General features: G+C 34.8%; 1 protein-coding gene across 1 annotated transcript; it reads right to left on the reverse strand.

Moving 5' to 3' along the window:
• Nucleotides 1-9,717: 9,717 nt before the first annotated feature.
• LOC111370284 (E3 ubiquitin-protein ligase RNF165-like) lies at nucleotides 9,718-10,589 on the reverse strand. The gene has a single exon (XM_022991960.1). The coding sequence runs from the start codon at nucleotides 10,394-10,396 to the stop codon at nucleotides 9,857-9,859; it is 540 nt and encodes a 179-aa protein (XP_022847728.1). The 5' UTR covers nucleotides 10,397-10,589; the 3' UTR covers nucleotides 9,718-9,856.
• Between the last annotated feature and the right edge of the window lie 5,009 nt (nucleotides 10,590-15,598).

A 15,598-nucleotide genomic window follows, 5' to 3' on the forward strand; every position in this document is an offset into this window, starting at 1 on the left:
AGCTTAAAGTACAGTGAGCAATCAAAGATATCTATCAAAGTATAGTGAGCAATCAAATGTATCTTTCTTACGTGGATTGTCTATCTTCCATGATTGCTAACGATGATGAGGCGCTAGTTGTGAATCCTGTCTATCAGGTCAGCTATTTCATTAGAGATGCAAAATGGAATTGATTCCAGTAAGTAACATTCAATACTTCAAAAAGTTTAATGGTCAAAACTCGACATCTTAAAGTGTGGTGAGGAATTGAAGATGTCAACCTTAGCGATTATTGGGACAATTAACTCGTTTTATTTAGATAAAAAAAAAAAGAAGCAAATTTTAGTACATTTTTATAAAATTGGATGCAATGTTTGGTTTATAAAGTTATGAATCTCATGAAATGTAATATTTAATTGTTGATTTTTACTTAAATTTTAATCAGTATTTTAGTTGAACCAAATAGAGGCTTAATAAACTACAAAGTCAATTGCTCATTGACATATAATACTTAATTAAGAGTAATGTTATTTAGACCCATTGGGGTTGCAACCCCAATCTACATGGTGTTAATGTGACATTAAATGATAAGTAAAGCCATTTAATTCTACATTTCGTTTAACTTATCATCTACCATCATTTAAGTTGGGCTTACAACTCTAGTGGAGCTAAAAAACATTACTTTTAGATTAAACAAAAAATGAGAAAAAAATAAATATTTTTTGAAGAAGCAAAATGAACAACCAAAATAAATAGGCTTGTTGTAACTCACATTAAGATGCTCTCTTTTACATATAAGATGCTATTTAAAAATTGAGAATCTCTTTCACCATCTTATTGACTTTTACAAAATTTGTTGTTATATTACAAAGGATAATATATTGTCTTATTGACTTTTACAAAATTTGTTGTTATATTACAAAGGATAATATATTGTCACTACGTAAAAATCGCTTTATATTAAAATATACTTTAGGATAATTGTTTTTTCCTAGTTAAAGCATAATTTCACCAAGACACATAATTAATCATGCATGTTCTTTATTATTCTGTACTTGTATGTGAAAATTAGGACGTTGTAATTCATATTAATGTAAATAGAACAATAAAACCAGAATGATTAACCTTTCAACGATTGAAACAAAAGCAAACCCAAGTTACAATTTTTAAATAAAAAAAGAAAATAATACATGTTAAATATATTTTCTAAGCTTCAAAAGTTTATTTTTAAGGGAATAAATTATAAAATAAATCATTCTTTTGTTGGTAAAAATTAAAATGAAGTAACAAAAAGGTAAAAACTCAAACATGTATAAACAAATTTTTAGTTAGATGTCAATTTGACGAAACATGAAGAGGTTTTTATTGGATAACCCAAACTTTTCCCCTCTAAAATTTTGAGCATTACTTGAACAAATTTACATTCCAAAAGAATATTTATGTGTAAATAGTAGACTTGCACATTAAACAGTTTATACGAATCGAATTAACAATCAAACAGTTGATACACCAAGTTTTATTGTGAAAATTCTTTCTCGTTACCATAAATATTGAAAATAACGTTTAAATCGAGTAAGTATCATTGACTTATTTAGAAACGAAAAATAATTTGAAACATTATCAATTATCCTATCTTATTTTAATGCGTGTCAAAAATATCCACAAATCCTCTTAAAAGAGGGGTGTCATTGTTCAAAGAAATTTGAATACCACCAAACGAAACAACTGTTGGTGATGTGCGTAGATAAATTGTCATTTGTCAACAAAAAAATGGTTAAGTTTAATTCGCAGGAGCAAAATTATACTCTATGAAAAGAAAAAGAAAAATAACAAGAAAGTAGGGAAAAGAAATCCGAGACAAGTGATTAACATTTTTTCTTAAGACAATATTACCCCTCAACGGTGCTAACGGATGACGGTACTTGTATTCGAAGATACAATGGATATAACTTGTGGTAAAAGCACTTCAAACCATAAGCAACAATGAACTCAAACAAAATTCTTCCCTTTACAAGAAAATGATTTTAAAATGAGTTTTGGAGAGTTTTTGATATAATACTCAATGTGAATGATATGAGATTCATAATCGACGTCTAAAACGTCTTATTTATAGAAGAGGAGAGGTTGTGAATGAAGTGACACACCGCAAACTCAACAACCTTCACGAAGAGAACTTTGTTGTCACTAGCTTGTCCTTGGTCTCTTGCTTGAGCGCTAGTATCATATTTTCAGCAGAAACTTTTAGCCTGTCAATCGCTTGAACGACAATCTCATCGCTAGGTGAGTGATGGAGTTGGACAAATATCCCAACCATTTTTTTCTCTTTTATTTCCAACTCTGTACGACAATTTCTCATTTATTCGGAATTGGTTTTGAGATTCCAAATATACCACAACGGTATACTCAACGAATAGAACAAGTTAGTCTATTTATATTTATAGTTTGACTATTGGATCAAGCTCAAATATTTGGTTGAAGTTGACACAAAGTCACTTTTCATATTTTTTACTTAAAACATTGTTTTTCAATTTTTAAACCAAATTCCAACAATCTCCACATGAATGGAAATTCGAATATGTTCACGCTATACGAAAGTATGATACATTGTAGAGAGAGAGTGCAAAAAACACTACATCAGGTTAGGCAGAGAAAGAGCAGAAAACACTGCATCAGGTTAGGTAGCTTTCCATTTTGAACCTTCTCTATGAAATACTATCGAATTTACTTAGCTAATTGGAGAACATGATGTCTAGAGCCATTCAGTCGTTAGTGTAAACTAAGATAATATTACTCGCATAGATGTCTTTCCTAAATCGTTCATGTTCTCATGACTTAGTTTAGTTTGGCCTTGGACCACACTTGGATTTCATAAGTGTTTATAAAATTTCAGCCTAGAACAATTTTTGTTAAGGCGGCCCCACCTTACACTTACATAAATGACCTTCTATTAAGAATATTCTACCCTACTCTACTTGACTTAGTCAAGACATAGAAATCATTAAAAGTATATCTTAACATTTAACATTCTACAGAAAGCACTTTAATTATTATAGGAATGAGTTAGGAAGTATTTCCCTTGCTGCTTGATTGAATTTTCATAAGTTAATTGTCCTTTGAACCAAGATCTTGGGATCTCCAGTCAATAAGGTGGGGTTACCATTACAAAGATTCTTACATAGTAGGCTTTAATCTCAATTCTTTCAATAGGCAATGTACTTGATCTCTAGGTAAACCTTTCGTAAGTGGATCCACGATTTTTTCCTTTGATTTCACATAATCCATGGAGATAATGCCATTGGAGATCAGTTGCTTAATGGTATTGTATCTATGACGTATATGTCTAAACTTATCATTATACATCCTGCTTTGCGCCCTTTCAATCACCGATTGACTATCACAATGTATACTTACTGCAGGTACCAACTTAGACCAACATGGAATATCTTTCAAGAAGTTACAAAGCCATTCTGCTTCTTCTTCGATTTGTCCAAAGCAAAAACTCTTATTCCATTGTTGATTGGGCTATACACGTTTACTTTGTCAACTTCCATGATACAACAACTTCACCAATGATAAATACATAACCACTAGTAGACTTAGAATCTTTCATGTTGGATATCCAAATCACATCACAATATCCTTCTAATACCCCGAAATATTTTGTGAACTGTAATTCCTAGGTTAATGTATACTTCAAGTACCTAAGAACCCTTGTTAAAGCCTTCCAATAATCATGGTTTGGATTACTTGTGAAGTTACTAAGCTTATTAACAGAAAATGCTATGTTCGATTGAGTCTCTCAATGTAGTGAAGTTTGGAAAGTATATTTTCTTCCGATGTTCTAGAGATCTTGATTCATAATATCACATTAGCCACACTTAATCAAAATGTTTCATTAAAATTCTCTTAGGTAGTGTTTGATGAAGCAAAGTTTTCCATGGAACTAGGAATTCCAATTCCAAGTTCCATTTTTTGCATGTTTGATACCATTATTTTCTAGGGAATAGGTTTTCTCCATTTTTCCAGCCACGTAGACAATTTCCAGCTTTTGTGGGAAAATCAATTCCCACCTATAGGCAATGTTGATGATTTATTATTATTATTTTTTTGTTTTCTTTTTTTTTTTGTTTGTAATGGAAACAAATTCTATCCCTAATTGTAAAAAAATATTTTCCTTTAATTGACAATTTTCATGTAAAACAAAACCAAACGAACATTAAAACATAGATGATTTTCTTGAATTTTTTATTTTTAAAAATTTTTTGCAATGGAAACAAATTTCATCCCCAATACCAATAAATTCTATACCTTTAATTAACAATTTTTATGTAAAATAAAATCAAATGAATACCAAAAAATACTTTTATTTCAACATTTTACACGTTGAAAATTATGCCAATCAAACACAATAATTTTACAATTCTCAGGAAACAATTTCTAGACAATTCAATTCCTTGAAATTCGTTTTCTTTCCACCCAAATTCCATTTTTGCAATCAAACGGACCCTTAGTATTTTGCATTATATTGTGGCTATTAGCCATTATCAACATGTCGTCTACATATACTCATACAATCACATAGGCTTTCAGTGTTTGTTTGATGTATGCACACTTCTCATACTCGTTTATTTTAAATCCATTTGACCATTGTTTAGGAACTTGTTTCAATCCATACAAGGATTTAATAAGTTTATAAACATTTTGCTTGGGTTATTCCATGTATATCTTCTCTTCCAATCCACCATTTAGGAATGCAGTTTTACATCTATTTGACGAATCTCAAGATTGTGTATTGCTATAATTGCCATTAACAACTTTGTCGAAGTGATTCTAATTACAGGTGAATAGGTGTCAAAGAAGTTAAGTCCTTTCTTTTTTATCTATATCTTTTAGCAACAAATCTAGCCTTATATTTGTCAATAGATCCATTCGATTTTAGTTTCTTTTTGAAATTCATTTACACATTAAAGGCTTATTTTCAGGAGATAAATCAACTAACTCTCAATTATGATTTTGCAGTATAGAATCTATCACACTATTGATAGCTTCTTTCCAATACTGTGCTTTTGGTGTAGACATTGCTTCATCGAAAGTCATTATATCATTTTCCTACCATATAGGTTAGAAAAATTGGGTGAAACAAAGTAGATATTGTAGCTCTTTTATTACGCTTTGGTTCTTCCTCATTCGAAATGCCTTTTGTTGTATCATAATTTCTTTTATTTGAAATTGTAGTTTCTTTACCTTTACATGGAAAAATATTCTTGAAGAATGATGCATTTCATGATTCAATCATGGTTCCTTCATGTACATCTTAAATTTCAAATTTATGTACAAGGAAATGATATGCAATAATATTATTGGCATATCCAATAAATATGCGATTAGTCATCTTGGTAGCGATTTTCACTTATTTAGGTTTAGGTACTTCAACCTTTAGCCAAACCAAGTGTTAGTAGGAATGAGGATGACATGTCCATAGTTCCTATAGAGTCTCTCCCATTTTCTTAAGGGGTATCTTGTTAGGAATGTTATTTGCCAATAGAATAACTTTCTCCCACAAGTTCTGGGAAAGACTTGAATCTATCAACATTGCAATCATCATGTCTTTAAGAGTTTAACTTCAACGTTCAGCAATACCATTCGATTGAGATCAGTAAGTTGTCATTGTTTGATGAATAAGTTAAAGTTCGAAACAATATTCTTCAAATCGTGCCCCGTATTCACCACCTTTGTTACTACGAATATTCTTTATTTGTTTAACAAGTTGATTCTTAACTTTCGTCTTATACTTTTGAATACGTCTAAGGCTTCGAATTTACTTAGTGAAAAGACATAATAATACTTTGTACAATAATCAATGAAAGTTATAAAGTATTTCTTATATATCTCTATGTATTAATTCTAAAGGTGTTGTGCTCCTTTGGATAGAGTAAAAAGATGTTTTGGCCATCTTTACTTCAACATATACTTCACACTTATTATTAGGATTATTCTTAAGCATCGAAATTAAACTTTGATTCATAAATTTGTGCATAGATTTGTAATTGAGGCATCCTAATCGACTATGTCATAAACAAGACAACTCAAGTATATAATATGACTTAGAATATTTATTTATAATGCTTTTTGGTACAATTATTAGGACGTTCATTTTGAATATTCATTCACTAAGATAACCCTAACTAATATACATATCATTTTTCGTAAGTGTGAACTTGTTCGATACAAATACAAGTTTAAAGCTATTCTTGCTAAGTAGAGACCTCGAAAGCAGGTTTTTGTGAGTATTCGGCACGTGGAGGACATTATTGAGGACTAGTTCCTTTTTGGAAGTCATTTTCAATGTGATATTTTCAAGTAGTTCAACGTTTGAACTTGCAAAATTCTCCATGAATAATTATTCTCTTTCCATTTCATGATAGTTTGAAAACATGGTCTTATTTGCACAAACATGGAGGGTAGCATCAATATTGACCCACCAATCCATTGAATTACCAACCATATTGCATTGAGAAACAATTGCAAAGAGACTCATCTCTTGAACTCCTTCAGAATGGGTGTCTCTTTTAACTATGTTTGCTTGTACAGTCTTCATCGAATTTCGACACTCGTTTGAACGATGTCTGACTTTCCACAATTGTAATAGTTGTTTTTAAACTTCTTGGCATTTTTGGAGTTGTCTCTTCTTGATGCAACACTGGAGATTTTACTCTTCTTATTAATGACCTTTGAATCGGTTTCAACAAAATTCGCTTCAAGTTGAACAATAGACTTTTTTTTTTTTGGTGTTTCTATAGTCTTCCTCAATGGCTCAATCCTCAGATGGAATATTAATTCGTCTAAGTTCATCTCCTTACGTTTGTGCTAGAGATAGTTCTTGAAATCTCTCCACATAGGAGAGAGTTTCTCGGTGATGGCCGCAACTTGGAACGACGTACTCAATTCCATCTTTTCAGCATGTATGTCAAAAAGTAGAATTTGAAGTTCTTGCACTTGACTTATCACGGTATTTGAGTCTACCATTTTGTAGTCCAAAAATTTGCCGACAATAAACTTATTCGTTTCGACAATCTTGATCTTGTATTTTTTCTCCAATGAATCCCATAAATATTTGGCAGAGTCCTTTGAATTATACACTCTATTAAGAGTATTGTCCAATCCATTTAGGATGTAATTTTTGTAAAGAAAATTCGAGTGCTTCCATGCATCCAATGAAATAATCGACTCATTATTATTTTCTCCTTCTTGTACAACAGGAGCGGTTTCTTTTAGGAATTTTGACAAATTCAAAATAGTAAGATGAACTACATCTTTTGTTGCCATCTTTTGAAACTCACACCTCTAAACTTTTTCGATTTTTACCCATGTAGGATATGAGAGTCTGATATACGTATAGCCAAAGGTGGAACCACATGGTTAGTACCATTCGTTATTTGACTTGAAGTAGTCTCAACGATGTTCATTTCTGTTACACAAACATATGTTCAATCCACCAAATGAAATAAATGAATAGCACATGAAGGCTTATTCCAAAGATGAAGGAAAGGGTTTGTTTTCCAACAAACAACCACAATTTTTTGTCTTAAAATTGTTGGTGATATGTGTAGAGAAGTGATTGTTTAAAAAAATGGTTAAGTTTAATTCGGAAGAGCGTAATTAAACTCTATGAAAAGAAAGAAGAAGAATAACAAGAAGTAAGGAAAAGAAATTTGAGGCAAGTGAATAATTCTTTTTCCTTAAGACAAAATTACCTTGCAAATGTGTTAACAGACTACGGCGCTTGTCTCCCAAAATACAATGGATACAACTTGTGGTAGAAGCACTTCAAACCACAAGCAATAGCAAGATCGAATGAAATTCTTCCCTCTACAAGAAAATGATTTTTGGAAAAAAAATTTCAAAAGTTTTTGATATAATGCTCAATGCAAATGATATGAGATTCATAATGAACGTCTAAAATGTCCTATTTATAGAAGATGGAAGGTTGTGAGTGAAGTGGCACACTCCAAACTCAGCAACTTTCACGAAGGAAAGCATCCCTTGCTATCGCTAGCTTGTCTCTAGCCTCTCGCTCAAATGCTAGTGTCTATTTTCAACAGAAACTTTTCGCCCGCCTGTTGCTCGAGCGACAATCTCATCGTTAGGCCAGCGATATAATTGGGTAAATATCCCGACCAAGTTTTCCTCTTTTTCTTTTAAAATTTGGACTGCAGTTTCTCATTCATCCGAAATTGATTTTGAGATTTCAAACGTATCACGATGATCTACTCGATGAGTAGAACAAGTTATTCTATTTATATTCATAATTTGACTATTGGATCAAATCTAAATATTTGTCCAAAGTTGACCCAAAATCACTTTTCATATTTTATACTTAACTAAAATTTTCAATCTTTAAACCAAATTCCAAGAACGACAAATGACACTATCTATTTATAAAATTTAATTTCAGATTTCTTTTCTAAACAGTTCCTTTTCTGTTTCCATTCCGCTAATATGCTCTCCGTTTATTCTTCGTTCAAAAGTTCAAATGGATTTCGTCTTCTTTCCCAACTATTATTATATTTATATCTATTTATTTACATGTTTATAATTCGGGAAAATGATTTTACTTTGTATAGTATTCTTCTTTCAATTTAGTGTTCCATTAATTGTTGGTCAATTAATTTTATAATTTTAAATTGGATTAACAATATACTATAGCATAATATCATTCAACCTAGATAAAATAGTTGATCCGCTGATTTTAGAATTTAAAATTGGAAATACGTAATTAAATATTAAATCTATATATTCCAAGCATACATCTTCAGGAAAAAAAGTTAAACTCAATTAATTTTAAAATTTAAAATATGAAAATCATAATTAATGTAAAATTTATCTTCTCGAAGGCACCTCTTTTTACGTGGATATAATAAAAGTTAACACGAAAAATAATATAATCAGCTTCATCATTATCCTTTAAGAAATTACAAACATGATTTTGTGAATTTAGAATCAGATTGTGCGCATTTAATTTGATCTTATCCCATAATCTCATTAATGAAATCTGACAAACCAAATTGATTTAACTTCTTTCTGCTTACCATAAAATTCAAGGACAATGCTACACTTACTGGAAAATTTATATAGATAAATACACGCAGTAGTGGAGTCCACCCCTATGTGACTACCCTGTAGAATATTTGTGAAAAAATTTCCTGTACACAGGGCATTTTCCAAAATCCGAACAAGAGACATGCTATTTGTATGCTCCGGTGTACAGACCTTCTCACAAGAGGGGACTCACGATTTTTTTATTCGTCGTACGCCCCCCCCCCCTCCTCTCCTTGTGAGGAGATCTGTACACCGGGGCTTCAACCTCGATGTACAAAGAGAAAAATCCTTCAAGTAATTTGTCTTCTAATTTATGCCCCTATTTGATTTAGATAGATATTTAAATTCTTAGTGGATTTTGATAGAATGTGTGGTTAAAATTAATTATTAATTTTGAGTTAAATTTTATTCAATTTTTTTTAATTGAACCAAATATGGACTGTACACTGAACTAATTAAATAAACACACTCATACCAATTAATTACCTTCTAAACTATATATTCAACTTACCTAAATAAACACACCCAAAAGAATTTACTTACCAATTCATATTCACTTACCTAAACAGAACAGAACAAGAAATAAATACATGAAAAATTTCCAAACTAAACTGACAATCAATTAACTTTGAACTCCATCTGCATTTATTTTTATACAATTTCAAATAAAAATCAGAAACAGAATATAGAAACCCAATTACTCTTCAAGAAACGAATAGCAAATAGGTAAAAATATTTTGAACATAATCTGTAGATTTCTCGATTAATTTTTATTTCCTCAACTGTTCTTTCCATCCGGTAATGATTCGGCTTTGCAGATGGGGCAAACTTTCTTTTGCAACAGCCACTTCGATATGCAATCGACATGGTATTCGTGTCCACAATGAAGTCTTCCAATTCTCTCATCTTCTTCGTATTCTTCTTGGCAAACCACACAAATTTCGGGCCCTTCTCCACTGTCTTTTCTGTCTTTCGTTTTAACAAAACTTCTCGTGTTCAAGAGTTTTAGAATAGTGTCTTGGGAGAAACCATGATCACGAGATAAATTCGACCTCAGGTGAGCAAAAATATCTGATTCTTCCCATATAAGCGTCTCGTCTACCATTGGATGTGGCTGAACAGGCACGCGATGCCACGATTCAGCCACGAAAGACTGAAACTCGGAGACGTTTTCTTGCATTATAGGCGTATGGTGAAAATAAGCCACAAGTGGGACGGAGAAGCGTTGAGTTAACCTGCCGTGCTGATACTGAGAATGCCTCCGAACTCCAGACGAATGCATTGAGTAACGCTGAACTCGACGGACAGAATAAACCATAATGGGTTTTCAAATTAATCATTAAATTTGAAATATTCAGACTGTAGAAATTAGAATGGAGAAGGGAAGGATATGTGACTGCCTTTTATAGAGAACTATTGTTTTTCTGATCGGAGTTGGAAATATTTTAGGACTCCGACTCATGTAAGGAAAGTTCTCCTTAAAGATTATAGGCGTAAATCAAAAGGCGTAAATCAAAAATAGGGAAAATTGCAACAGAGGTCCCAAATTTTGCGCTTTTTTGCAAGCGTTTACCTCAATCTTCACTTTCTGCCATTCATAGTCCCAAACCTTTCATATTGTTGTAGTACAAGTACAAATAGACGGATTCTGTCCGTTTTACCGTTAGTTGATCAAATTTATTTATTTTTGACTCTTTTGACCAATTTAAAAAGAGCAAATTTGTAACTTTAGGCTCCGTTTGGTAGCCATTTTTTTCAAAATGCATTTTTCTCTTTTCTTTTCAACCACACATTCTTTATTAAAATAATATTACACATAAATCAAAAAAAATTTCCTTATTTCTCGACCACACATTTCATATAAATTTGCTATTCTAAAATATATTTTTACATAAAAATGCCTATCAAACACCCACTTATAATTACTACCTAAAATAATTAAAATACTATAAAAACCAAAATGAAATAAAAAGAAAAAGTTATCTTCTCCCCGTCCCACCAAACCAAAACCAATTCTCAAACAAAACGCCCGCCATTACCTACCACCCGTTACCCATCGCCACCATTGACCACCACCAAAGGCATCTCCAATAGGCATCACCACCGTAGGGGGTTGTTACACCAACTTCATCACCATCCAATTTCATATCTTCCCCTTATCTAATCCCAACCAAACCAAATCAAAATCCACTCGCCTCCATTGCGTTGCAACCACCAACATACTTATACACCACTTCAATATTATCCAATTCATACACTCCATCATTCGGTGCTTCAATTTCAAAATTTGACAAAACTTGTGCTGGTGCTCTCGGACCTTAATATTAAAGGATTCATGCATGCGAGACCAAGTCCAAGCAGCCACCTGATTTCCAGTAACATGATTTCTACATGGTCTCCACAAATAAAGAAAAGTTCCTGACTGTTTAGGTTGTTTTAGTTGTTATTTATTTATCTTCTTGTTAATCATGGGCCTTGAGGATAGGCATTCTGTTGCCACTCAGTCTATTTATATGTTATTCCACTGCAATGAGAAATCAACAGAAAATTGTTCCAACTGTGGTAAATTTCTCACCCAGAGAGAATTATATTTCCATTTAATCTGTCCTTGATTGTGACCACTATCAAGTGGTATCAGAGCCAGAAAATTATTAGGTTAAAATGGCAACTAACAAGGAGTAGATTGAGAGCTTGGAGGCTGGGCTCAGTGGCCTTCAAGAGGGGATGAACCGTATGGAATTGGGAGTCACCAATAAGCTCCAGCACTTGGAAGAGAACTTCAATCGAATGTCTGAAATGCTGCGTTCATTTGGGGAGGGATCTAGTAATACTATCTGCAATAATGAACAAGAAGAAAACTCAAGGAACCGACCTGATATCAAGCTGCAGGAAGAAACTGAAGGAATACGATTGGTGTGTTCATAAAAAATGGCAAAATTGGAGTTTCCGTGGTACACTGGAGAGGATCCTACGGAATGGCTCAACCGTGTGCACCAATTTTTCGAATTTCAAGCCATTCCTGAAGCCCAGAAGGTTTCATTGGAAACTTTCTACTTGGAGGGTGAGGCAAACCAGTGGTGGCAATGGCTCCGGAGGACATACCGAAATGAAGGTCGGATAATATCATGGGAAGGTTTTGAAGATGAACTATGGGCTCAATTTGGACCATCAGATTGCGAAGACTTCGATGAGACCATATCACGGGTCAGGCAAGTCGGCTCTCTAAGGGAGTACCAACGTGAGTTTGAAAGGCTTGGAAATCGAGTTAGAGGATGGACTCAAAAGGCACTAGTTGGGACATTCATGAGGGGTTTGAAGGCCGAGATTGCAGACAGAATTCGAATGTTTAAACCACAAATGCTGAAGGATGCCATTAGTTTGGCAAAAATGAAAGATGATCAGCTCACAAGACAACAGAGGTTCATCCGTCCACCTCCAGCAGTGCATCCCCCACTTGCCATTCCACCACCAGCTCGGGCTGCAATTGCAGCACCTACAAAATCTGTTCGACAATTGACATGGGATGAAATGCAAAAGAGGCATGCTCAAGGGTTATGTTTTCATTGTAATGAGCGTTTTACAATAGGCCACCGGTGTCAAGGACCAAAAATTATTTTACTTGAAGGAGACACCTCCATAGAAAATATCGAAGATGTTACCGAAGGCAAGTAGCTGAGGATGACAAAGAGGGACTTCCAGAACCTAAAATCACTCTTCACGCATTATCAGGTTGGACAGCTCCTAAGACCATGAGGATCTCAGCCAAGATTGGTCTCCAAGAAGTCAGTGTGTTAATTGATAGTGGATCAACCCACAATTTTATTAGCAACCGAGTTGCCAACTTGCTTCGACTACCAGTAGTGCCAACCGAGCCAATGTTTGTACGCGTGGCCAATGGTGATAAGCTAGAGTGCCAAGGCAGATTTGAAAAAGCTCCAGTGGATCTTCAGGGTATCCCTTTCGTACTTACACTTTATGTCATTCTTATAGCAGGCATCTGTGTAGTACTTGGTGTGCAGTGGTTGGAGATGTTGGACTCAGTTGTATGTAACTGGAAGACTCTAACCATGGAATTCCAATGGGACAACAAAAATGGGAAATTGCAAGGGGCAGATCAATCACCTATACAAATCGCTTCACTTAAAGAAACGACTCGGGAGCTGAGGCATGGGCATTCCCTATTTGCTATATGTGTACAATCTGGGACCAGTACAGATAAAGAGAACTTGAAACCAGACATGCAAAAATTGTTAGAGTAATATGCCGACGTGTTTGAGGAACCTACCAAGTTACCACCTGTGAGGGAAATAGATCACTGCATTCCACTTAGAGAAGGGATTGAACCTGTTAGTGTTCGTCCATATTGTTACGCTTATTTCCAGAAAGCAGAAATCGAAAAACAGGTGCAGGAGATGCTCAACCAAAGAATTATAAGGCCAAGCACAAGCCCCTTTTCATCCCCAGTACTATCAGTCAAGAAGAAGGATGGAAGTTGGCGATTTTGCACTGATTATCGTGCACTCAATGCAGTAGCCATCAAGGATCGCTTCCCAATTCAGACGGTAGAAGACATGCTGGACGAGTTAGATGGTTCTACCTATTTTACAAAGCTTGATCTCAGGGCCGGATATCATCAAGTAAGGGTTAGTCCTCAAGATGTCCTTAAAATCGCTTTTTGGACTCATAATGTACACTGAGTATTTGGTAATGCCATTCGGCTTATGTAATGCTCTATTGACCTTCCAAGCTGTTATGAATTCCATTTTCCGACCTTACCTTAGAAGATTTATCTTGGTATTTTTTGATCATATATTGATATATAGCCCCACATGGGAATCCCACCTGACACATGTAGGAAAGGCTTTAGAGATTTTAATGCGACAGAAGTTCTTTATTAAAGCTAGCAAGTGCACCTTTGGACAGCAAGAGCTTGAATATTTGGGACATGTTGTGACACACCAAGGGGTAAAAGTCGATAATAACAAGATTACAGCCATGGTAGCATGGCCCAGTCCTACTAACATTACTTAGTTACGTGGTTTTCTAGGATTAATAGGGTATTACAGAAAATTTGTAAAGAACTACGGACCCTAGCTTGACCTCTTACGAATCTCCTTAAAAAGGGACTGTTCAGCTGGAGTGACGAAGCAGAAGCCGCTTTCCAAAAACTAAAAGAGGCCATGACTTCTACTCCTACATTAGCTATGCCCAACTTCAACGAGTCATTTATCATTGAAACTGATGCATCTGGAGAAGGGATAGGGACGGTACTCACCCAACAAAATCGACCCATTGCCTTCATGAGTCGAGCCTTGGGAGTGACCAAGCAATCTTGGTCCATCTATGCTAAAGAGATGCTGGCCATTGTGGAGGCTATCTGAACATGGAGACCATACCTTTTGGGAAGGAAATTCTTCATTTACACAGATCAACGGAGTCTCAAATATTTTTTGGAGCAGCATGTGGCCACCCCATAGCAACAAAAATGGGTGGCCAAACTACTTGGCTTTGACTATGAGATTATCTATAGGCCAGGACGTGAGAACTCCGCAGCGGATGCATTATCTCGCAAACCTTCACGCATCCATCCCGTTTTTTATGTATCATTGCTGAAGAAATATGTGGGCGATCCAAATGCAGTTAGCACCGACTTACCCCCTGTGACTAATGAAGGAGCTGTAGCGCTCGAACCTGCGTCCATCATTGACTTTCGTTGGATCAAACAAGGTAATAAATTTGTTGAGGAATGTTTGGTACGTCAGAAAGGATTATCAGTAGAGGATGCCACCTGGGAGAAGGCAGAAATGTTGAAAGAGCAATTTCCGACGCTGGACCTTGAGGATAAGGGTCCACTTGATTGGGCGGGCATTGATGGACCACGAAGATCCAGTAGAGCCCCTAGGAAGAATCCTAGGTACCAGGACGTGGCATAAAGAAGTGCATGCATGCAAGACCAAGTCCAAGCAGCCACTTGATTTCCAGTAACATGATTTCTACATGGTCTCCACAAATAAAGGAACGTTCCTGACTGTTTAGGTTGTTTTAGTTGTTATTTATTTATCTTCTTGTTAATCATGGGCCTTGAGGCTAGGCATTCTGTTGCCACTCAGGCTATTTATATGTTATTCCACTGCAATGAGAAATCATCAGAAAAATTGTTCCAACTGTGGTAAATTTCTCATCCAAAGAGAATTATATTTCCATTTAATCTATCTTTGATTGGGACCACTATCATATTTAAACTACCATTAAGTACTTCATGTCAAAGAGCTTCAGCTTTTGTGGATAGAATTGGCAGTGCTTGGGTACTACTTTTACAAGGTTCTATTAACGGTCGGATGCCAATAGAAGGTGCATGTCCGTTTTCATGTAATGCGCTTGAATATGTAGGTAAAAGAGGCATATATTATAATATATAGTGGTTTTGGTTTGGTTGGGATGGGGCGAGGGTGGCGCTATGGTGGTTGTGGTGGCTGACGGAAGAGTGGGTAGTTGTAGGGTGTGTGTGTTTTGTTTTGGG

This window comes from Olea europaea, chromosome 21, assembly GCF_002742605.1.
Source record: "Olea europaea var. sylvestris chromosome 21, O_europaea_v1, whole genome shotgun sequence".
NCBI classification, from domain to species: Eukaryota; Viridiplantae; Streptophyta; class Magnoliopsida; order Lamiales; family Oleaceae; genus Olea; species Olea europaea.